The 24,901-nt window shown below is 41.7% G+C and overlaps 1 protein-coding gene and 1 long non-coding RNA gene across 2 annotated transcripts; one reads left to right on the top strand and one right to left on the bottom strand.

Moving 5' to 3' along the window:
* Positions 1–1,290: 1,290 nt before the first annotated feature.
* On the bottom strand, positions 1,291–6,209 carry CTSL (cathepsin L). Its single transcript, XM_033085458.2, has 8 exons — positions 6,100–6,209; positions 5,653–5,788; positions 5,181–5,303; positions 4,948–5,103; positions 4,556–4,780; positions 2,915–3,083; positions 2,472–2,589; positions 1,291–1,701 (listed from the first exon to the last, which is right to left on the bottom strand). The coding sequence occupies exons 2-8, from the start codon at positions 5,776–5,778 to the stop codon at positions 1,602–1,604; spliced, it is 1,017 nt and encodes a 338-aa protein (XP_032941349.1). The 5' UTR covers positions 5,779–5,788; positions 6,100–6,209; the 3' UTR covers positions 1,291–1,601.
* A 71-nt stretch (positions 6,210–6,280) lies between these two features.
* Positions 6,281–24,086, top strand: LOC117010662. Its single transcript, XR_004420729.1, has 3 exons — positions 6,281–6,368; positions 21,996–22,114; positions 23,934–24,086. It is a non-coding gene; the product is annotated as an uncharacterized LOC117010662 (long non-coding RNA).
* The last annotated feature ends 815 nt before the right edge of the window (positions 24,087–24,901 follow it).

Raw genomic sequence — 24,901 nt, 5'->3', positions numbered from 1 at the left:
TCTCATTTTGAATGTACAGACTATTGCCATTTCCCTCTGAATATCAGCCTTTAGAGGACCACCTGGTGAGCTCTGCATTTGCTCCACAGCTTCCCCAAGCAGCATGGATGCTTTCCATAACTAGCTTAGCAAGTCAACTTAATAGCTAAATTCTAACCAGTATTTCTGCTCTGTGGCTTATTAAATAGCCACTGGGCTGAGCAAGGTTCTTCCTTTAAGAAAAAAGTAACAAACCAAACTTGTCAGGAAATTCAAGCTGAAATAATTAATCTACAAGCAACACATTACCAACTCACAATTATTATTATTATGATAACTCACTTTTTTGTTTTTGCTTTAAAAGAGTTTATTAAATGCAACCTAGAGACTTCAAATATCAACAATAAGGGAATTAATTGTCCACAAGTTCTGGTCCAAGTGGTCCTTTGTGTGCATGGCTATCAGCTTCTGAAAGATACTGTGCACAAAAACCTGTGGGTCCATGAACTAACTCATGCTAGTTACGTTTCAAAACTACACCACCTTCACCTACAGCCCAAGAGCAAGAGTAGATGCCAATACCCAAAAAGCCAAGCCAAGCCTTCTTCCCTGCCATTTTTGGTATTTACCATCCTCTGCAAGAACTACTGGAACCCAAAATACACCTGAACAGTAGTATACAACAGCTAATACTCATGTTGCAGCAGCAGTGATACCTGCAGAGAGAAAAGGATGTATATAGCACTGTGTAAGTCACCTCAGTTAAGTCAGGCAGCAAGTATACAGGTAACAAAGCATCCCAACGTCAATTTCCATACAGAAATTATTTCTTATTCCCCTTTCTTCACCAGCTGAAGCTGGTACAGGGGGAAGACAATATCTAGTGTCCTATATATCTCCAGAAACAAGGCCTCTAACAGTCCAGGTGTGCTTTTGGTGTTCCTGCTAAATTGCTCAAAAGAACAAAACTGACCAAACTACATGTGTGGTATTTTGAAATGCCATTAAGAAAACACTAACAGAATTAAAAGCCAAGTGAAAATCAGATGTTGCATGCAGAAGATGACAAGACTTTGAAGATCTTTGTTATGAGACAAAAAGAACCAGAGATATATTTCCACTTCCCATTTTGAATGATTTGTGCCATCAGTTCTACACTCCTTTTGGTAACAGCTATTAGCCATTCCCCAAAAGGGCTGCATTTTAGTGACCAATGGAGACAGGTGCACACATATAGATTCCACCTAGGAGTATGATTTAGGATGCCTATCTTACAAAGGCCCAAGTAGAAAGGAAGACCAAAATGCCAAGTCATCTGTATATAGTGGAATTTAAGTATTTATTTAAAAAGTAAACCTTTGGACACATTGCAATTAAAAAAAAAAGGAAAAATACAAAGAATCTACTGGATTAAGCAGTCAAAAGCCAGCAATATTACAAGCTGTTTACATACCAACATTTACATTAATTTAAACAAGTGGCATGTCACCAACATGTAAAATATACTTCAAGAGTTTTAAAAATCAAGTTGAGTTTTGAAAGACACAAGGCTACCACATGTGAACATGGGTTTGGTCATTCAGTTTAAATCCCCTCTTGTACTGAAATGTTCAGTCTTCAAATTATACGAGTGGATAGCTAGCAGCTGTTGCTATTCCACAGTGGTTCTTCCTGTCCTTGGCCATGTAGATATATCCTTTGTCACCCCACTTCTCACCCCAGCTGAAAACAAAAGCAAAGTGTTTGTTTACATACTCAGAAGTTACTTATTTACTGCCCTCCCCCATTAAGTGTTTAAAACTGAAAGCTGCTGCCTTCACACTTTGAGAAAATCCAAGATAGCTGCAGCCAAAAACTAAAATGTTTTCCAGCAATTAAATGCCTCCCAGGAAGCATCTTGGGATCAGAGCTGAAGAATGCAGCCATTCTCACACGAGGTAGTCACATTGATGTGCAAACCTTGACTACAGGTGCCTGAAGCTCAGACACTGCTCCCAGGCAATTTTAAGGGAAGTCAAAGCCCGCAAACAGCATTTGAGGGTGGTGCCCCAGTAATGCTGAGAACATGAGACAACCTCATGTGATGTGCCCTTTGGCATTAATTTATTTCTCCAACACAGGGGGTAACTCCATCTTTAAAGTATTATCCTATTTCACAGAAGTGAGCAGCACTCTGCTTCCAAAAGAAATCCATTACAACCCCACAAGCAGGCTTCCATCTGCTCCCCTTTGCTTCAATGCTTTATTATCTACTAGGTTCACAGGCTGTTTCAGCACTGAGCTCCCTTATATTAACTGAACAAGCAGAATAAGATGGCTGCTTTGAGCTTACTTCATTTGGCTGCCAGTAGCACAAGTTTATTTTACCTTTTGTCATATCATACAATCTGAAAACAACCTCCAGATTTCCATTGCTGTTGTCTCTCTACCTCACCCCAAAAAAGTGACAAACTACCTTCTATTCTCACCTGGACACATGACACAGATCTTACCTGTTCTTAACAATCCAGTATTTCTTCCCATCTACATCCTCCCCCTCAAAGCCATAACCCACAACCAGAACACCATGGTCCAAGTCTTCACTGCTGCAGTCTGGTTCATAGTAGATACCTGAAAAGGTGTAAGTTCACTCATGAGCAAAATTCTCCAGAAAACTTTTATCCCTCAAAAGTAGCTTTGTGTAGTACAACTTAAATGTTGCACAGCTGCTTGAAAAGTTAGAGAAAGGAATCATAAGTCAATTTTACCATTGCCAAAACTGAGGGACAAGTAGACACATATGCAAGAGAAATACATGTGGAAAACCTGACCTAGAACTAAAATTACTTCCAAATTATCTTTTTTTTTCCCTTAATCTATTATTTAACTGTAGGGGAATGAATATTGAGTAATTAAAATCCAATTCTCTGAATGAATACAATTAACAAATCCCCACCTGACTGATAGAACTGAAACGAAGAATGGCCTGCATCAATAGCAACAGACACTGGACCCACAGCTGCAACTGCTTTCATGAGAGCTCTTTCATGTCCTTGAGGGATGTCAACAAAGCCAGTGTCATTAGCAGCATTGTATTCTGCCTTGTAGAGACAGTCCTCATCATCCTAAGTAGAGAAAGCTGTAGTTATTAACACAGTTTTGCATTTAACACAAGGATGAGCACAGAACTACCACACATTATATGACTTTGCTGCTTTGAAAGCAAGGGACTGAAGAGGATCCAATTGCCTCATCAGCACTTCGCAAGGATAACAGACAGGGAATACAGAAGAACTGCTTCTGAATTTCTCAAAATTACAGAAAAAGTAAATGACAGTGGGGCCCAAAAAATCCCCACCAACTTTACTGAGGTGAAGAGGGCTATCAGATTCTGGAACTCTGCCCTCTTTGGTGGACAGGACAAGTATTTTTACAGGAAGGAAAGAAGTCCAGAATGCATTAATGGGCAATGGAAGAAAGCCAAGTATTCATTAATTACAAAGCAATCCAGAAACTGCTCATTGAGCAAGCACTTAAAATCCCAATTTTAACATGTCACAGTTTGAAAAGCTGTACAGAATGACTTGAAAGTTAGGAATTCGTATTACATACTAATACCTTACATACAATATTTGAGGGTGGTACTTCTAGTGGGTATTTTTTGTTTGCTTGGGGTGGGTGGGTTTGTTGGTTTTTTTTGTGGTAAAGCCTGTAACTGCTGATGTCGCATACATTTACAGCAAGAGAGAGGTGAGGTGAGGCCTAGTTTGGAAGTCAGGTCATGTGAAACAAACACATTCAAGCAAACACATCATTCCTTTACCTGCACTATAGGTTAGTACCACAGCTGTTTCCCCAACTAAATGAACACAAACTACAGGTCAGTTGCTTACTTTCCGTACTCAGCAATTTAGGCACTTCCTATAATCAACTGGGATCTCTAGAACAGCCAAGATTAGGAAAAAACTGAGATTACAGGGACACAGGTGAAGAATCCAGATCCAATGCTGTTCACAACAAACGGTATAGCTACTGCCCACTCAGACAACACAAAAGCTGAAAGAAAAGATCCTCTATAGTGAGCAGAATTCTTAAAAGTTTGATAGTTTAGAGGGATTTTCAAAGCCTCTCCATTATCTCTATTTATGCACATTTAGTCCAGAAACAGAACTCAAAGCATTAACAATAACTGCTGTCAAAAATCCAGTTGACACCAGCCACAAGAATTAGGTGGTCCATAGGCAGCAACTCTGTAATAGGTCAGTTATAGGAAGATGAATTGCTGTCCTACCACTAAGTAGCACTGTTGACAAAGGCTGGGTTCTTGGTTTGGCGTGGCAACCAAGATAAGGCATGATAGAAGGGCAATGAGGGGGAGGGATAAGGACACTTGCTCCAATTTTCCTAAGTGGTCTGTCAAGATTTTGTCCTCAAAGACCAGTGCAGTATGTGATTCCTACAGGGGCTCGCAGTCCTGAAGGACAGACAACTGGTCTCTATAAAGAGATTTTCCTTTCTAGGTATGAGTTTCCCAACACACATTTTTTCCACACAAAAGACATGACACCTGCAACACAAGTGCAGCTATTCCACCTACCTTCGCAGTGTATGGGTAGGATTCCTCTGAATCAATGCCCCCATTATCCTGCACATACTGGAAAGCCTGGTCCATGAGACCACCATTACAACCTTGATTCCCCTCAGGGCGAGAGCAGTCCACCAGGTTCTGTTCACTCAGTGAAACAAGTTTGCCAGTTTTTCTGAAGTGCTGCCCTTCAAGAGCTCCTGTTGTGCTGAAAGCCCAGCAAGAGCCACACTGACCCTGAAGTATAAAGTGAAATCAGAAGTTACAAACCCAAAAATGTACAAAATGGTGCTTAGTAAGCTTATACCAGGCACCATTAAACATGTACAATGCTTTTCCGCTGTGAAAGTGGATATAGCATTCAGGAAACTGGACCTGGTTAGAAATTCACCATCAGATGGTACCTGGTCTTTAACTGGAGTTACATATCCCTTCTCTCGCCAATCTACTGATCTTGGTGCTTCCAGGAAGTTGGGCTCAAGAAACTGGGATCCTCTGTATTTTCTTCCTGATTTCTTGTGTACATAACCATTCATGAGCTGTCTGAACTCATCAGTTGTCTGAAAATCAACATATGCAGTCACTATCTATTACACAGCATTACTTAGAACTGTACATTACATGTCTGTATACATACCATGTCGCCAAACTGATTCATTCCCAACTTGTAGCTGTGTTTTCCTAATGCATGATCCAGATTATGGATTTCAATCATTTTCAGATTCTTCTCCCATACCACTCTCCTCCAGCCTTCCTCTCTCTAAGGGGCCAAAAAAACAGCATACTTCAAGGAGGCATTTCAAACCAAGTTCTTTTGTACAACAAGCTTTCTAAGGCTAGTAATACTCGGGCAAATGTAGACTACTCGAATGGGAAGCGTGAACGGTGTCAAGAGATGGTCTTTCTGCCGCTTTCATAAGAAAAACAACGAGCACAGTGCAGCTGAGTCAATACACAAACACAGGAAAGGAACCTGGGAAGAGAAGGATTATGCTTCCCAAGCGCTGCCCATAGCAGGCGTTCTAACAAAGCAGACATGACTCAGCTGGTGGGGCCCAGCTCCGTGCGCTGAGCGCTCGCCCCGCAGAGCGCGTACCCCGAGGGCTCACCTCATGATAGTCCTTCTTGTGCCACGACTTCCACAGCTCCCAGTGGTCGTCCAGCTCGGGGTCCAGGCTCGGAGCGCCGAGAACCACACCCAAGCAGAGGCACAGCGTGGCCACGAAGGGGTTCATGCTGGCAGATCTGCCAAGGACGGAGGAACAGCGGTCAGGCAGGGCGCCCTGAGAGCGGGGGATGCCAGAGCCCAGGCCGCCCGCACGTCCCCCGCCAGCGATCGCCCGGAGCCGAGCTCCCCGCGCTGCCCGCCCCGCCCTCGGCCGCGACTGTAAACAAGCCCGGGCGGCGGGGCCGAGACGCGGGGTGTGCAGTCGGCAGCTCCCGAGGAAGCGGCTGGAATGGCGGCTCCTTCCCAGCAGGAACCGCCCCAGCGCGGGACAAGGATGCGGCCGAGGCCGGGCCTCTCCACGCGCCCCCACCTCACAGCCCGCGCTCACCACACACGAAGGTCTCCGCCGCACTGCTACTCCTCTGCCTGGCGACACTCGGCCTGCACCGCCCTCTTATCCCGGCCGCGGCCGTGCACGCCCCGCCGCGCCCATTGGCGGCCGGGCCGCGCCTCCCGCCGGGCCCGGGGCGGGGCGGGGGCTGCCGAGGCAGCCCGCATCGCCCCGGGACGGGGCCTGCAGCGGCCGGGGGCGATGCGGGGCCTCCCTGGGGCCGTCCTGCGCCGCCGGAGCCGCTAGATTGGGCAATGTTTGTCCAGGTATTTACTCCGAGCGCTGTCGGGCCGGAGATAGTAGCAGCACGCTAAGCCTGGAATTTAACCCGGAGGGACTTAAAGCGGGCAGCTGGCAGAACGAAGGAAAACCTAAGTCTGGAGGCAAAGAAATACAAATGGCCGGTGTTGGCAGCCCCAGCATCATCCGTATGCTCCCGGTGAGGGCTCCTGCTCGGATCAGGCTGTCGTGGCCTTGCTGCCCCGGAGGTCTCCGGCCCTGGGTGCCCCCGGCACCCCAGCCCGCTCCTCCTGGCTGGGACTGCAAAGCTGCTGCCTTTGCAGCTCTGCCGGAGGCTTTGTGGAACACGGCCGGCAGGGCCACTTCCGTGAGGCTGGCACCGGGCAGGTGTGAGGAAGCATGTCCCATTGGGCACAGCAGCATGGCGGTGACTCTGCTGCCAGAAACACTTCCAGGAAAGTCCTTTTATTTTCCCATGTTTTAGAGTCTGAAAACGGCTTTATTGTTTTTAATTTGGTGGAAATTTTTTTTCGTTTGTTTGGTTTGGTTTGTTTGTTTTCCTTTTTTAATTTTTTCTACCTCTGGACCTGAGCTCGGTAAAAGGTGTTTTAACACCAGTGGTGGCTAGTGTTTATTTGCATAGCATCCTGTAATACCTACTGTGCCATCAATAGTTGCAACACAGATGAGATACTAGTGGGTTTACACATGGGCTTGGTTTTCATGTAAGCAGTAGTAGACAAACTTCGTTTTTTAACTTGTCTACAGTAGTAGAATAACCACAAGCTGTGTGAGGTTCGCCCTTAAACACTTGTAGAGCTAGCATTCTGATAGCTTTAGCTTATAATCTTTCATATATTTAGTATAAAAATCAGGATTTGCAGACTGTTACACAACAGTGAAAAGGAAGAAATCATATGATATGTACTTCTCACTTTTTTGATGTCTTACGATACAGAGTATATTGCTAAAACAAGCAATACGTGTTTCTTTACCCAGACAATCTCAGGAGCTCTCTTTGGCCTAAGGAAACCTTACAGAGCCAAACACATAGAGATATATTGGAGGGGTTGTCTTGTCTTTTTAAAGTACTTGTGCAACCCCCCTATGCATTTGTATCTTTCCAGCAAGAAACTTTTCACTTCATAAAAGATTCACATTTAAATACCTCAGGAGAATTAGATATAACATCATCTAGTTCGATTAACTCATAATTTTGTCTTGGGTTTTGGTTTTTCTGAGATGTGTGGCATTTGAAAATATTTTACTTAACATCTTTTTGCTGATATTTTTTTTGGAATTGGATTTCTCAGTCCTGTTTAAGTTAGCATTTTTAATGCAATCATATCTAGTATTGACTGAGCATTGAAAGGCTACAAGTGAATTACCAATGAACTGTGGACAAGAAGTTCTTTTCTTGAAGGACAAGAAGTTTAGCTGGCGTGACAGGAGGTAATGTCTAAATTGCAGAAGGTCTTGCACCATAGGTCACATGTCTGCTGTTCTGTAATGTGCCCTGAGATGCATGAAGAAAAGCCGATGCTTTTCTGGATAATATGAAGTCCTGTCTCTTTGGAGAAGTTACCATGCAATCAGTTAACATGTGATACCACTGTGCTGTTCTCTCCTCCTGAACACTCCTGGTGCACGTACACGCACACACAGGAGTCGAACACTGTATTTACTATGAAGTAAACCCTACAAGTTTATTTAACAACTGTACATAGGGAAATCTTAGCTGAGAATTTGTTGAAATCCTTGAAGGAAACAAGAATACTTTCACCTTCAGCATGTTGACTTAGGCTTGTACTGAGTCATAAGTGTTGTGTAGATATATGAATTCCCTAGATATTTTACTAAGGATGTTTGAGAGCCCAGGTGCAAAAATATAAGCATATGCAAGCGAAATCAGCACAGCAACAGCCATGGTCAGAATTTGATCATCACAAGAGTGGCTATTTAGAAACCTACGATAGGAAGCTGACCTAGGACTGCCTCCAACCTCTGGATGCACTTTTCCTCTCTGAGAATTTTATTATAATACATCAATATGAATTCTGACAGCCGTATTGCAGCAGCTGTTCGTTATTTCAGACAAGGTAAAAGCACCATGTTACAGAGCTACTAGGCCATCCCTCTGTTACTGTCTCTGTTGCTCCTGCCTGTAAGCCCAATGTGGTGATGGTGGTCTGCTGAAGTGAACAGAGGGTCAGTGGCATCAGTTGCAGGTAATAACCAGGCAGATACTGATAGACATAATTTTCCATCAAACTGTGCAACCTTGTGACTGTATGCTGCTGTCACACCAGCTGTAGCAGCCTTTGCTCTATTGAAAACATCTCTGTGGAGACGGAGCGCTGCACTCCTAGATTAGCAGAGAGAAGGGGTGAAATCAAGAGCTCTTCAGTTCCTGTGTGTAAAAGCTCAGCTGATGCCATCCAGTCCAGAAGAGACCTAGCTAGCCATGCTAATCACAATAGTCAGCGTTCTGTCTGCAATAATCCAAAGATAGAACTTGGAAGGAAGACACTTCTCCATTACTTTAAATCTCTCCATTTCAGAGGATAACTTTCCAAAGAGTTTTTTTTTTAAAAAACAGCTTTTGAGGAACTCTAGATACACAAAACTCCAGGTATTTTCCCAAAGGCCATACCACTCTTCCAAGATGCAGGAACAACACCTTTTAATAACTAGTCATGTCACCGTTGCAACAGCCAAGTTAGCCAACTGCACTGCAGCTATCAAGCCCTACAAGTTACCAGATAACGGAGCCCGTACACTTCCAAATAGTGCCAAGAACTTGCATTCGGTATGCTGCCCCTGAAGCTGAAGGAGTAAATTCAGCATTGAATCTCCAAGGAAAGATCTCATCAACGTGAGATGTGCCACTGCAGTTAGCAAGTGTGCTTGGTAGTACACAAGTTGCTGCATCGCACATGTATAGCACAATACACTCCCTTTGGAAACAATCTACTTGAATCCAGGACTTTTGAAACTTTTTTTAGTACTTTTAAATTCTTGCTGTTCTTTGTTCTCCTGGTACAAATACACAGAGGAAGGGACCAATCTGCATCTGCCAGAAGACAACCCATGAGTCATGATCTTTACTGAAGTAAAAACAAGTGTTTTGTTTGTATGCCACTTTATCTGAACAACATAGGTAGGAAAGAACAGCAAAAGTAGAGGGCATTTATTTTATTTAGTCTAAGTGTTGGATGGGTTTTTGCATTGCTATTGAGACTAAATTCAGGATTTTTGATCCTGAAATAAAAATATTGAACTGGTTTACTTAAAAAGTGAACATGTGAACATGTTTGTTTATGCAAACATTAAAATCCTCTAGCTTACAATCTAGTTTCTGTCATTTCACCCTACTGCACTATGCCTTAAGAATAGATTTCTACAGGAGCATGGTCTCAGTCAAAAAAAAAAGTATTATAGAGCTTAAAATGCAAATTACTGTATTTCATAGCAAGTGTTTACTGACCAGCTTCCATTAGATCCTACCAAAACAAAACAAAATTAAAACAACAACCAAAAACAAACAAAAATTAAAAACAAAATTCAAGTCTCTCTTCTGTTTATTGGTCCAGTTTAGAAAAGCACAGTTACATTGCCGTCAACACTGTGCTGGTTTTACATCCCAGAGTCTGATTTGTGTGGAAGAAATGCCAGTCATATTTGCCTTTAGGAAAATGGAACTTTAAAAAATACAGCCAACTTCCTTTTCAAAAAAATTATTGTTATTTTCTTCTACCTTATTGCTAAGGTTCTTCTTGAAGGAAAAAAGCACAGTAAATTTCCCAAACCAGAGCGACTGCTTCAGAAAGCTGGGAGGATGTGAGAAAGCAGTTGCAGTAGTGATATTCCTAATCTGCTTGCTTTAATACTTACTAGTAGTGGCACACTCTGAAAGGTTTTAGGAACTGCAGATATATTTCACTTAAATTCATTTAAGCATGCCTGAGAAAAAAGCTACCAAATTTACATGAGTGGTTTCTCTTCTTCCGTGCAGTTCCATGAAAATAACCAGCTTTCTTCTTCAGCCTAGGCATTCTTCACCACAGATCTGAAGTGGCTCTGGTGTTTATGATGTCTGTCTGGGATTACCAGCATTCGTTTACAAATAGCTTCTTAAGAATCTTTGTTTTGGATTCTCCCTAGTGAAATATAAGATTCAAACTGCTTCAGCTGGAGCAGAACCCATAATGAGGTTAGTTACATCATTATTAGATTAGGAAAGGAAGCCGTATTTGCTTTAAGAGAACCCCGAAGACCTGGGAGATGACTGAGATGATTCTGCTGAACTTCTTTGTTTTTAGTAGTCTTGTGATCCACCAGAATCACCATTTCCTCACCCAAGTACTAGATAAGAAACCACATTCCAGCTTCTCTGCTGGCCCACAAGGCAGAGACGACCTCGTTTGCATTTCAATGTCTCACCTAGTCACAGGACTTGGGAAATGATGCAAGGATTGCTTGCCTTGCAAGAAAGAGCGGGTGGGGGTCGTCTATTACTTACAGGGTTAGGGTTTCTCAAAAGCAATATTCTGTTCCTGCTCGGTTTTTTGATGAAGGTATTTTTTTGTATGTCTAGGGGGGAAAAGAGTTTTTTTGTTTTCGTTTTTCTTTTACCCTGTTTTTTTTTTCTTATAGACGTTAAATACTGAGTTTTAAGTCAGCTTTGAAGCTTCGACCATGGTGTAACTCACATGCTTAAAATTTTAATTCCATTGATTCCTCATTCATTACCCAGTGTGTCTTCCTGATTTTTTGGGAAATTTGAAAGCTAGTCAGGGTAAATAGTGGGAGTATGCAGGGAAATATCATCTTGAATTATTGATGTAGAAGTTCAGAAATACAGATTAATTTTCACATTGTATTGATGTTTATCTACAATTTAAAGGTAATTGGTGTTTTTTCTTCTTATACTAAGAAGGATATTAAACAGAAAAATACTGAAATCTATTTACCATTTTCTGACTCTCCTAATTTAAAATTTTATTCTAAGAAGTTGGAAGTTCTAAATCCAGTCCATATTGTAAAATTCTTCTGACCAAGATCAATTTTTTACTACTGATCAGTAATCTACAGATCACTGTGAAAGCATTTTAACAGATTTCAAAGAAGGCGTGAGGAGGATTTCACATGCGGTTTAATATTTGAAATCACATGTTGTTTTTGTTTAATGATCAACATTTCTATTTTGAGACGGAAGCAGTAATAAAGTTCAGAGAAGTATAAATCTTCTAATGTTTGATTATGATGTTTGTGCTTCTGGCAAGCCATTGTAAACAGTTGCATAGCATGAAAAACAAATCTGTGTCTCTTGGAGCAGTAGTGTCTAAAGGGCAAGCTGACATGCTGGAAAGCATTTCCCATGATAAGGTTAGAGACTGTGAATGAGGTGAGAAATTATTTTTAAACTCAAAAGTTACAGGCTGGGCTTCATTAACAGATCATGTGAGAGTAGGTTAAACAAAAGGTGCTTGCAGAAGAGGAGAGAGGCTATTGAAACAATCGAATACAGGTCTAAAGTTTTCCTGAAAATCAGGTAAGAGCAAAATGACTGCATGTGCTTTTGGGGTAAGAGCAGTGGTGATTCACACCTGCTGTTATTCCTGTTTTACAAACAGACTAAGGAAAGAAGCAGCAGTAATTGTGCAGCTGTGGCCACTGATCAAATGAGTGACTATGAACAAATCACTACAGGCTCTTCAATACCACTATTAGCCATGGTAAATTGTAATTCATTGCATCTCTTTTCCTATTTCTGCCAGTGAAGATAAATGCAAAGCTTACCTAGTTTGGGGAATATGAACACACGTGATATAAATGAGTGAAATGCACATTGCCTTGTCAGTCTCTGAGATTCAGCTGAAGCATTCTCAGTCCATTGATCCTCAGGATGCTGGCAATTGCTGCCAGAGTTATATTATATTTTCAGGTGTTTTAATTACTGCTTAATCAGTGTGGTAGACACACTACCAGGTGTTTTAGAGAACCTTAATGGCCACCAAGGACCTTCTTGATTTGCATCTTTGCACTATCAGTGGAGCAGAATTTCTTTTGATCTCTTCTTTGATCAGCTTCAGCCCGTGAGGCATCCTAAATGTCTGCCACAAGCTTCAGGACAGCACAGCAGAAGGCAAGTGACTTCTGCACTTGTTGTTCATTTGCCACTGAAAGTAAGTGTATGCAAGAGGACGTTCATCTAGTATTATAAGAAGATTTAGTTAGTGGCCAGCATGAAACAAGATACTTTAGGAAACTGTTTCACATCACAACAATGTCTTGGTGGCTCCATGACAACGCCATACATAGTTGCAGCAGCTGCAGAGCTGAGGGCTAAATGCTGCTTCTCAAACTTGTCTCATGAGCAGCTATATATAAGTTTATGCAATTTCCTCTTGCTTCATATGGAAGCATCCACAGGGACTTTACTAGACCTTGCCTTTGGGCTTGCAGAAGAGCACAGTATTCCTACAATCATTTCTCATCCTTGACACCAGAGTCTTCCTCTGCTGTTATGTCAGGCTATCTCTTGATATGCATGCATTACCAGAAAAGTGGGCTGACCAGGAGTGGTCATGATGGTGCCTAAAGTAGCTTACAGCTGTGCTGGACTGTGGCCTAGCTGCCTAATATTGGGGCCTGCTCAAGACCAGCCTCACCATTCACATTACAATGTACTCTACCTACAGATTCCTCCCTCCCTGAGGTCTGTTACTCAAAGTCAGACTTGGATATTAGCTAAGTAAGCTGTTTTACACACTAGCCTGCAAACAACTCATTACTGACCATATCCATGATCTAATGCAAAAAAATTGGCCTTTGCCCATGGCTGGAAAGGTGGTGATGAAACCCCTTTGTTCAGAGGCTGTCCTGATGCTGTGTACCTGGGTTGCCTTCTGCTCTCCTTTCCCCTCATAGTGGTCCTAAGCTCTCCTATTAACATGAAGGGCAGACACTTGAGCACACACTGCAATCCAAACAGTGTTGGCTGTTTCCTCTACTCCAGCTGACTTTTTTAAGGATTTTGGTTTTGGCTAAACAAGTAACTGCTCAAAACAGAGGCTGTGTTTAAGTGTTTTGCTCAGGATGAATGCAGTCTGCTCCAGCTACCATGTCTGTTAGCAAAAGCTTTCCTTGGTGCCGGTTTCAGTGCAAATTTTCAGAGGCACTCAGTCGTGGCACTTGGATCTGGAACTAAATGCATTCACAAGCTGCCTGCAAAAGGTTAATGCCCAAATACTATGATGAAGACAGACAGAGAGGGTGGAAGGGAGGAGAAAAGTGAAGAAAGATACAGAAGAATCAACATACTAGCAGTCTAGAGTTTACCTAAAAACCCCTTATTTTGTGACTGCTTTTATTATATAGCAAATATTAATGTAAGTATTAAAAAAGAAAGAGTATTCTTTTTTCCCCCTAGCAAATATGCTTGAATTTTGTATTTTATTTTTTTTAATTTTTTTTTTTTTTTTTTTTTTTAGGCAGTACTACTGCATTAGCACAGCTGGATATCCACCCAAAATAGTCTTACATTTTAACATGGCAAGGATACCCAAGAATGGCTCCATACTGGCACAGCTATTTTCTTCCTGGGTTTCATGAAAAAATATGTCCATAACTCAAATATGAGATCACATACATTATTTCATCTGTTGTTCAGTGCACTTAGTTTGTACTGTTCTAAAGCATTCATGGATTGTAAATGAAAATTCCTAGAAAGAAGTGTCAATTATTAATGGAAAAAAATACTTCAGTGATAGTCTGCATTTAGTATACTATAAATAATTTAAATTAAAATGCTCCATCATAATGTTACTAAAAATGTCTCCCCCTGAAGCAGTATTTAAAATGAAAACAACAGCATTCTCTAATCAAATACTGGATTAGACTTGGTTGAGTTGTCTGTTAAGATTTCTAACACCATATAGGAAGCTGCTTTCCCTTCTCTTTTACTTCTCACTGAAAGAAAAACCAAGCAGAAGTGGCAAAACCTAGCAGAGACAAGCCCATGCTTCTTTCTGTATTTGACTACATTTAAGAACTGCACTGCCTATTGCCTAGTGTGGAAGTCTTCAGTTCCCTTGTTTTTCTGAAGGGAAATCAAGGAGTCATCAAAAAAAGTCTTTAAGAAATAGTTTAGAAAATTCTGACTCAGACAACTGTCTGGCTTTTCATGTTAGCTTTCAAAACAGAATCAATATGAACATATGGATATATCAGCATATTTTAGCTCTGGCTGTAACATGCCCTTTTCACCTGGACTCAAGGCAAATTTTGTGTCTGTCTGATGATCCTGAACAAACCCAGTGCCACTGGGATTGTTTGCTCCTGCTGCAGTAACCTCAGTGAGGTAGAAGTCCATCTCCTCAGCTGTGAGCCCCTCTGCTGCCAGTGGTCTTTCTCTTAATCTTCCCTCAGATGACGAAGGTTATGTGGTGATGGCTCCTCATGCAGAGTGAAAATGAAGACAAAGGACAGAGTTGCTAGAAGTGACTGATAGTTTCCTTAAGCAGAATATGGGGGATTTTTTAATGTTTCCCCTGTATTTTCCACCCATAAGTCAGTTCATAGTCCTTTGTAGTGGTCTTTTATGCCTCACATTCTTAAAAATAGCAAAAATAAACTCTTCCTGCCTCCTGCCCCCAAGCTTTATCACCAAGACCATTCACTCTGTAAAATTTGATTTCATTAAGTGTTAGCCTTACCTTATCACTGTCCTTTGAGAAAAACAAGAGGTCAGCAGCCACCCTAGATATTGCGTTAATGCAGAATTGTGTTTTGTGGTTTTGGCTAGATCTTGGCTGAAGACAAAACAAAGTTAAAAAGAGCTAATAAAATACCTCACTGTAGTGGTATCACTACTAAAGGTAATATTTTGCATTGATTAATCACCTTCCTCTCCACAAACATTAACTAACTATGCTTTGTTAACCAAGACCTGCAAGGGAGTAGGGGATAAACCTGAAAATAATTCAAGACTGGTATCTCTATAAAACTCCCACAGAGTTGTCAGGACTCATTTCTACATATTTTCCTGGCTAGAGCCTGGTTGCAGAAACAAAGTTTTTGGGCAGACGAATCAGCATATGTGTCACTGCAGCGCTGGCCAGACTTTAGTGGAAGAAGATGAAAGTCAGTTCTCAAATTGATATATTCTTTGACAAGGGCCTGAACCATTTTTTTATGCAAAACACTGGAAAGACAACAAAAGTTCATCTACTGGGTTTGTAATTCAATTCATCTCAGATGTAGTTCTGCATACTGAATTTACTACAGGTTTGAAAGAGAAAATAATAGTCTAGAAATATCATGGCCCAGTGAGGTCTTGGCTTACATTTTGCTGTTCTCCTCAAGCAGAGAAATCCAAGACGATACCGGTTACTTTTTCTCACATAGTAGAGCAAAAGTACATTCACAGCCACTCAGCTGAGGGTGCAGTGAGTTTTTTTTAATAAGACTGAAGATACTAGGGCTATGGGAGACTCTTTATGAATGCTAATCAAGGGAGATATGTGATAAAGGAACAGTTTTATTCTCAAGTCCCTGGACAACCTTATCCTCACCTTCAGTTATGTACTTGCAGTTGTGTGTATACATAATTCCCTTGCTTGTTGCCTGTTTTCCCCATATTTCCATTTTATTACTATCTCCCACTGGTTCTGGGAACCACCAGGGTTACCTCGCATTTCTGAAAGAGCCTTCCTAGTCAAGAGAATATTAAAGTTTCACATGAATCATAGGGAAGCACACAGTGCATTACCGTGCATCCTTATGTAGGCTGAATGGAAAGTGTGCGAGTAATAGTTTCCCTAGGTAGGCAATGCAGAATAAATTGTGAGATTCACACTTGTCCTGCTCCCACTCCCTTAGTCAGACCATCATTACCTTCTGTTCATTTTTTCCCATAGAGAATATAAGACCTAGGGCACCACATCATCCATGTGTCTATTTCCCTGCTGTATCTTTTGAGGACATTAGCCATCACAACTCAGGTGTGAAAGTGAGAAACCTCCAACTTGACTGGAAGGCATCTTTTTGATAGGAGAGAAGAAAACTAAACCAGAGCCTCTGCTAGGGGAAAGCCAGGGAGACCACTGCCACAAACCAGAGCTTGGCAGCTGCACTGCAGTGTTCCCTGATCTGAGCATCTGCAGCCCCAATGTGTAGCAAAGCTTTCACTCGCTCAGTGAGGATGGGAAGAGATACAGAGAGAAAAGAATGAACAGGAGACAAAACAGAGTCAACAACAATAATGAAAATGCACTGGTTCTGTCCTCACACTACTACTTCTGTCATCCATGTTGACATCTATCTCCACAGCTGCTTTCTCATTTGCTTGCAGAAGATCCCACAGCTACCTCTGTATGATTACTAAAGTCTGATAGATTCTTGGAATGGTGAATTGTAGCTAAGAAGAACAATTCCTACCTGTGCTTCTTTTGTAAAGAAACTGAATGTGTTGAAGAAAATGGGCAGTACAATATCTTTGTCTCCAGAGCCCAAGATTTTGCACTTCAAGCAGTCATCCTACAGAGAAAGGAAAACCCAAAGGCAGGATGAGTTTTGGTTTTCTGTTTGACTGTTTCTGATTAGGTGAAGTCTTCTAGGGTAAGGGAAATCACTAAAGACTGAGCATCCTGCGACTGGCAAGTATGATGTGACAATGTGCTTCTCATCAGTAACAGAAATCAACAATGATAATAAGCACCAATCATTTTCCTAAGAAAGCATCTTAGAAAAGCAGTTAAGATGAAAGAATGATGACTAAAGGTCAATACATTGCCTGAATAATCCATTATTCAATACACTTTTTAAAATTAGAACTCTTTGCCACTTCTATAGATGGCATTTCTACAATACTTGGAATGAATGTCCAGTCATGCCAATTCTGAAGACACTGAAAAACCATGCCTTGTATTATTAACCACACAGGGAGTCTCATATTTCTGTCAATTCACTCGAATAAACTACACACACACACTTTTAAATGTTTGTAGGACTAAGCCCTAAATACCTAAGCTTTCTGCTTCAGTGGGATGGAAGAATTATTTTTTTCTGTCCAGGGAATAGCACTTTATGCACTTGTAATGTGCTGCATCATTTTTTCCCCCCAGCACTGTACTAAATTTCAGGAAGACTAAAATAAAATATTAATTATAGGGCACATATATGAAGGCTACTGAATAAAATGTCTTTTGAAGAGTATATAATTTAAGACAGCATTTCTCAGAGGACTAAATTAAGAGTAACCTGATAGTTTTTGACACCTGACTTGAGAAATTAATAAATTTCTAAGAGTTGTGTAAGCAGATTGTATGCTATGGAGGCCAAGTGGAACTGTTAGGAAATTTTCTTCCTGCCCCAAAGCTACTGTGAAGACCACACAGCAGTTTTTGCCGGGGTTACTTCCTGCAGTTTATGAGGATCACCAATGTTTTGTTTCAACCTGCACAGGTGTTACAGCAATATTTCATAGTTCTATCTATCTATCTATCTATCTATCTATCTATCTATCTATCTATCTATCTATCTATCTATCTATCTGTCTACTATATATCTCCAGTGTCTAAAGGGTCCAAACTGAGGCCTTGAATGCAGTGAATCTGGTGATGGTGCTGCTGTTCATGTACAATGTGTTTCATGACAGAAGGAAGTTTCTCATTCTCCTTGAATCTGTCCTGGTTTCTTCTGTTAAAAGATATTATTGTACTGATGTGTGGAGGAGAATGTTCTGAGCATCAAAAGCTGAATATTCTCTTCAGGCAAGAGTTGATGAAGCTATGCCACTCACAGATGAGATTAGTAGTCACATTACTTGTACATGGAAACTGGCAGGGTTAGGGCAGAAGATCAAAGCTACTGTTTTACATAGACATTCTAATGGCTTTTTTTCCCCTCACTTGTCTTTGAACCTGGCTTTATGCTTTCTTGTCTTACCATCTCTGTAGAGCCTTCTTTTGTCACTGGAGTAATTTGATTTCTTTGGAGCTTCCGCAGACCAGAATAGATGTGTTTGGTTTGTTGCCTGTCCCCCCTTCTCTTTGACTCAAAAGTCATCCCCTATGCTGTAAAGATCCCTGCAAACCTTTGCTTTCCTTCTTCTCGAGTTGTTGCCCAGCTCTCTATCTGCGCAAAGGAGGTAACTGAAAGCATTCAGCAGAAGATGGAGAACAGTGTCCTCTATATTGTGTTCTTTGGTATGGAGTCTGGTCAGAGAGATACATCCACACACCACTAACATGGGCAGATAGGGTACCTAGAATGCTTGATAAAGGCATCATGCTTCCCTTGGAGAAACAACTCTCAGACTCTTCTTGCTGCTGTAGAAGTAGCATGTGTCTAGATACATTCCTGTCCAACCAAGCCTTTACAGAGACGTTTAAGAGTGTGGAGCGGGAGCCCTGCTAGCATGGTAACTTTAAATGGATGTGCCTACACATGACTTAACTTGGCTAGCAGCTATTGCAATGAAACAAGTTTTGCCAGTAGCTTGGGTCGACATAGTCTTTTTCCCATTAAATAGGTCACAATGTTGTTTTTTTGATTTGTGCTCTTGTTTACCGGATTCTTAGCCTGTCTGACAGATAGTCTGAAGGCATGATGTTGCAAAGGGGCAGTGGGATGGCTGGAGGTCTGATGAGAGATGTGTTTCTCTTGCTGCAATGCCCTCTGTGTCTCCCCAGAAGCCCCTGTACAGACAGACAGGAGGTGAGGAGATGGGGTCAGGGCAAGCTGTGCTGTGCAGTTTGATGATTGAGCAATGCTGTGTCCCCAGGCAGAGGCTTAAGATAGTGCTGCAGTCCACTCCAGGGTCTCCCTGCACCAGACACCAGAATGCATTGCTGTGCAGGAAATCGGATGTAATACATTTGTGGTTGTATTGCAGGAAAAAAAAAAAAAAAAAAGAAGAAGAAGAAAAAAACTCTGTGTGTTTGAAATCAGCACGTTTGTTTATCTTACAGAATGGTGAGATGACAGAGCCCTCACCTTCTTTCACATGTGAATTGTAGATTGTGCCTCCAAAAGTGATGAAGGACAAAACCAAGACTGTCTCTCTCACCTCCCAATGGCAAGTGTGCTGACAGGAATCGAGGAAGAATTGTAAAACAGCCAAACAAAGGAAGAATTTGGCAATGGTCATTTTGAAATAAACCTGTTTGTGACAAGCAGTGGCTGTGGCAATATTTATGCTATGATTCATAACGCAGCACCTGCAGTTCTAGTCTGGATGACATCTAGGATAGAAGCAGCAGCAAATACTATTCTAACACTTAATAATGAGCAAGCAAGCAAGTGTCAAAGCTGCTCTTGGTTCTGGAACTGCATTAACTTAGAGTAGGACTTGAAAGGGCTGACTAGAAGCATCTTTACACTGCCAGGTACATGTTACTTTTAACTGACTCACAACAGACTGGGGTTAGCACAGTTGCCTATCTCACTGTATTCACTTGCAGTCTCCTCTTTTATGTGACAATTGCAATTGCAAGAAACTCTTAGCTGGCATATACCGCATTAGGATGCTTTCAGAAGATCCCTTACACTGCCTCCTCCTTGATGGCAGAACTGAATTTTCTTACCTGTGTCTATGCTAAAGAGCCCAGCAGCAGCGTCTGCAGGCAGCTCTTGGAAGCCTCCTTACAGAGACATAAAGGCATGTTATTCTCTCAGTGCTACTGAGATAGACAAACTGCTACGGCCAGGAAGACATCAGAGATGTTTTTTATGCCTGGTTACTGATTCTGTCAAAAGGTAGCTTTTAGAAACGCATCAAATTCCAGTGGACACCAGTGGGAGCTGCATGTTGTAACACTGCAAAAAGAGCTCTTCTGAGGGAATAAAAATGTCAGGTTCCTGTTTTTTACAGAAGCTCAGCTCCAAAATATGGGATTATACTCCTTCTCCTACCCTAGTAATTTTGATAAATACCTAAGTAGTGAAAAAGCCTGGTTTATTGGGTGTCTTAGCAGGGGAAAACAAGATCAGAAAAAGGAGTGTCAGATTACTTCCTCCAAGAAGATCTTTGCTTCCAACAAAATCTGCGACATTTGGATGTCTCAGTTTAGTCCTTAAAGGTATTTAGTGGGTTTTGCCTACATAAAATACTTGAGCAGGGAAGTATCTTCACACAGGTGGTTGGGTGACTCCTCTTCTTAGCACTACATGTTCTCTTAGTTTTTCCCTGTAGTCAACTAATGAAGCTAGTTCTGAAGAGTTTAAAGAAAACAGTGTTAAACATTTAAGCAGGAAAAAATAAGAAAAAAACTAGTTTCAAAACAGAAAAATGGCTAATCTAGAGACTGAAAGAATTGCTTACATGAGAAACCTGCTTGCTTACATTTTACCCTTCTACCCTGACTCTAATTTTCCACTTGAAGGGATTCTTGTTTATTTTAATTTCAATTTCAGGTTTATGTCTTTTAAGTCAATGCAAATATATCTCATATCTTGCTAGTGTATTTTTTTAATTGCTGGAGAGGTAAAAGTTGTACCTCTGCACTTTGGAAGCAGGTTAAAAGACTCCTGTTATCCGCATCTGAAGCAATGACAGATCCTTTGCCTGTCCTATACTGGAAAGCTTTCCCCCACTGCACAGTTCTTCCTACTTATTTATTTTGATGGGATGCACATTTGCTTTATACATGAAGAGGAAATCACAAACACAGATTTCCAAAGCCATGATAAATTATTGGGTTTTCCATATACAGTAAATAAAAGACAAAATACACATTAATAGAATTACAAATAACTTTCTGTACTCCTTTTTATTACACGTACTACTTAGAGACACCAAGACTCTGGAAGCTGTAAAAATGAATAGCATCCTCCATTCATATGAAGTCTGGCTTTCCCTACTTGCATATCTTCTCCACAGTGCAGAAACCATCCTGGGGCAGGGAGAAGTGTGAGGAGACAGCCTCATTGCAGCTAATACTATTACACAAAAATACCCTCTTCCCAGAAAGCAGGATCAAATGGTGAGAAGAGAGGTGCTGTAAGTTCTCCAGTAAGAAAACGTGGACCACTCAGAGAAAAGTTCACCCTAATCTACAGAAACAGTTTAGCTGTGATACTGTCCACAGTCTGGTTAGTATCCAGCTGCAATACCTGGGAAACCCACCATCAAAAGCAATGCCTTAGTCCTTGGTCACACTTGACCTGGTATCAGGGTCCAAGCTGACCTCTGCTCTAGCTCTCAGGGTGTTGCCTTTCTTGGAAGGCTGGTCCTGGAGTATGGCCCCTGCAGACAACTGGGGCCATGTGCCAGCCACAGCATGGCAAACCCTGCAGCTTTGAGGGTGAAGCACAAACAGGTTAAATTAAGACTGTTCTTCAGAAGTAGGATCACAGAACCACCCTTAAATTCATCGGGGTTTGTTCAAATACAGGAAGATGCTTTCTGACTCACTGACAGAACTGGCATGATTTGTTGGCTTGTTGTTTTAATGTTTTCCCATTATATATGGTGGTTTCAGGTCTTGAAACCACCGGTGGTATTGGGTGTGCAAGGAAAATTGAGTCTTGTTTTGTAACAGTACTTTGAATTTAAAATTAAACTTGCTCATTATATTGGTTTAGGGAGCAACCTTTGCAGCAGCTGCTGCCTATCTATAAAAGCATGCATTCTCCCCCCTTTTCAGACTGAAAGAAAAGCAATAAATCAAAAAGTCAACAGACAAAAAATATCTGATGGATATAATGAAAGAGATGAAGGGTGAGAGATGACACACGGATGAGTTTTGCACAAAAATGTTTAATGGTGAGTAGTACATTTGTTCTTCATGTTCTTTGCCTTTTCATCCATACCTCCATCTAGCCTCTCTCCTCCTAGTGCTTGTTTTGTGACAGTGTATAAGGCTGTATAAGGCTGGGGTGGTAATAATGGCTCACATCTGCACAGGTCCTACACCTGTGACAGTGCTGTAGGATCAGAATAGCCTATACAACTCTCAGAAGCTTAGCAAAAGTAGTGGTTATTTGATAGCTCAAGAGCTTCTGCAGCACTGAGACTTGAACTAGTTTTAGAAACATTCCCTGAGCAGAGCTGCAGCCCAGCCCTCGCAGGCAGGGCAGTACTATTACCTGTCAGCACACCACTGAGAGCTGGGTCAAGGAAGGACTCTGTAACTTCAGCAGTGCCACGGGAATCCTGTGGCATAGGCAAGAGCATAGCAAACTTCCTTTTCCTTTCTTCAGTACTAGCCCTGCCTCCATCACCAGATGGACCAGAATTAGCTGTACCCAGGAGCTTGAGGAGAGAAGGAATGGGCTGTGGATGTCACTCTCCGTTTGTAAGAGGAGTCACCTAGTACTGAAGAGAGAGCAGTGAGTCAGGAGAGGTCAGTCCCACAGTGCTGCATTTGTGGTACTGTCTCTCCAGAGCAGGTGCCGTAGGTATTCAGGGCTTGCCTTCCTTGTTAAACACTCTCCAGGGTACAGGCTTTCCCAGCTCACATCTGCTAGTGTGGATTTGGGATAGTTGCTGTTTCCCTGGAAGTGGGTAGAGGATTGTTTTATTTTCTGCCAAGTGTCACTGGTGTCTAGACAGTTTTGCCAGAGTTTATGGAAATACTTTTAGCTAAAACAAATACTGAAGTTAAATCTTTACAGAGTTTGAAAGTATTTATGGGTGTGGTTTACCAAGCAATTCAGGCTGATTTAAACCAGGATTAGTGCTGAAAAAAAAGATATTCTGGCCCTTCCCTCTTCTGTCAGTTCTCATTTCTGCTCCAAGCTGTAGCAGCAAGCTCACTGGGCTGCAAACATTGCCCTCCAAGCCAAGTGACAGCTTCCTGCTGGATGAGTAAACTGAACTGGCTGAGCATGCCAGGTACCTGTGTGAACCCAAAAGACTGCAAAGCAAGGGTGGACATGGCAAGTATTCCCCTTTCAGTGCAACACAACTTCAGGAAAAATGGACAATCAAAACTTAGTGTTGAGACCAGAGTGGTAAAATCTCTTCTGTGTCAAGCCAGGCAGAGATTCACACCAACCAGAATCTAATATACTTTACATAGCCTTACAGGTACACGTCATCCATAAACTCTCTATTACTCTCTCTCCATTTTTGCCAAAACTGAACTAAAAAGTAGAAGAAAGCAAAACATGAGAAGCACAGAAGTTGCTGCAACAGAGCACCTAACCCCTGTCATCTGTCCTGACTCTAGCTATAAACACACATACATTCTCACACAACCACCATCCAAACAGGAGACGTCAGCCTTGGTCACATTTGTTGATCACTTGCCAGCAGTCTCCCGATCAAAACACGTGGACTAAGGCTTTGAACTGTGGCTATCATCCAGAAGAGCACCTGCTCCTCTCTGCCTCAAACATGTAGTTATTTTGGCTGCTGCATGCTTAGTTTTTTTTACTGTTTCCCACTAACCTCTAACCATGTTTCTCTTACAAGACAGTTTAGGTAAGCTGAACACAGCACTTACTAAGCTGGCAGAATTAGACTCGCTCTTGCAATCAGTCTAAATGTACTCTGTCAGAACTGGACGTACAGGGCTGTCCAGGAAACCATACCAGAACATGGGCTGACTTTAGAAGGAGTGACTTATCTTATTTTCCAGGTGCCTTGTTTACCCGGACTATGGAAGAACGAGGGCCTCCCTTTCCCAAGACTCTTTCTGCATCATGGGGAGTATTGAAGGGGACTTGTCATTGCCTCTAGCTGCCATTTAAAACTGTCTCTACTCCCTGCAGAAAAGACTGTAGATGTTTTCCAAAGGTGAGTGTCGTTTTCTAGTCTGATTATTTCCACACTTAATTATTCTGTTCCCACTTCCCAAAGTGTTATATTTACTTGTTTTTTTTGGAGCTGGCAATCACAGGTAGGCTTCAGGGAGCAGAAGTTAGGAGAAGCACATCTGGCTTCCAAGATTTGAAACTGTCTCTGTAATTTGAAGCCCAGATGGATTAAAAGCTGTAAGGAAGGACTATAGCTATTTATGATACAGGAAAGCTACATAGCTTATGAAATTTGTTCCTCATGCAAGAACATCAACCTTTTTTTGACCCTAGACTCTAATTTCAGTCCTTGGCATTTGAACACTGCACTTTTGATCAACAGCTACTGGTACATAATATCCCCAACCATTCGACAAGGTTGAGAAGCCACTCTACTTCACACATGTCCTTCTTTTTCACATTCCCATTCTACCTTCATCACCAGTTTCCTTCCATATAGTTAATAGAAATAGCAAGGGATGACAGAGAACATTGAATAAAGTCTCTCTCTTACTTATGGCTTACACTGCAGCCCTCCTGTCCCCACAGGGGCATCCAGGCCAATCCCTTTATCATGTCAACTCTTGCATCTCTGCCCATCAGGAATAAGGCAGTGCTATTCCTGGCTGATGCTGGGAAATATGAAACATGTCATCTGAACTGTGGCTTTAAATACTTCTTACTGTAAAACATGATTTGAACAACATTTCTCATCAACAGTAGGACTGATTCAAACACTAGTAAGAGGAAGGACATCCTCACAATTAAGCATGTGTCAGATGAAAACTAAGTGGCAGAGGCAGTTTAATAA

Source organism: Catharus ustulatus, chromosome Z, assembly GCF_009819885.2.
Source record: "Catharus ustulatus isolate bCatUst1 chromosome Z, bCatUst1.pri.v2, whole genome shotgun sequence".
In the NCBI taxonomy this organism is placed as follows: Eukaryota; Metazoa; Chordata; class Aves; order Passeriformes; family Turdidae; genus Catharus; species Catharus ustulatus.
Note: the sequence above shows the minus strand (reverse complement) of the source record. Positions and strands in the feature narration are given on the sequence as shown.

What these genes read in the sequence shown, in the direction of transcription:
- CTSL (XM_033085458.2), bottom strand. Translation starts at nt 5,778, where the DNA reads ATGAACCCCTTCGTGGCCACGCTGTGCCTCTGCTTGGGTGTGGTTCTC. An exon ending in GTTTCAGTTCTATCAGTCAG is followed by an intron (nt 2,590 to 2,914) that starts GTGGGGATTTGT and finishes ACACCTTTTCAG; the next exon opens with GTATCTACTATGAACCAGAC. An exon ending in TACTGGATTGTTAAGAACAG is followed by an intron (nt 1,702 to 2,471) that starts GTAAGATCTGTG and finishes TTTTGTTTTCAG; the next exon opens with CTGGGGTGAGAAGTGGGGTG.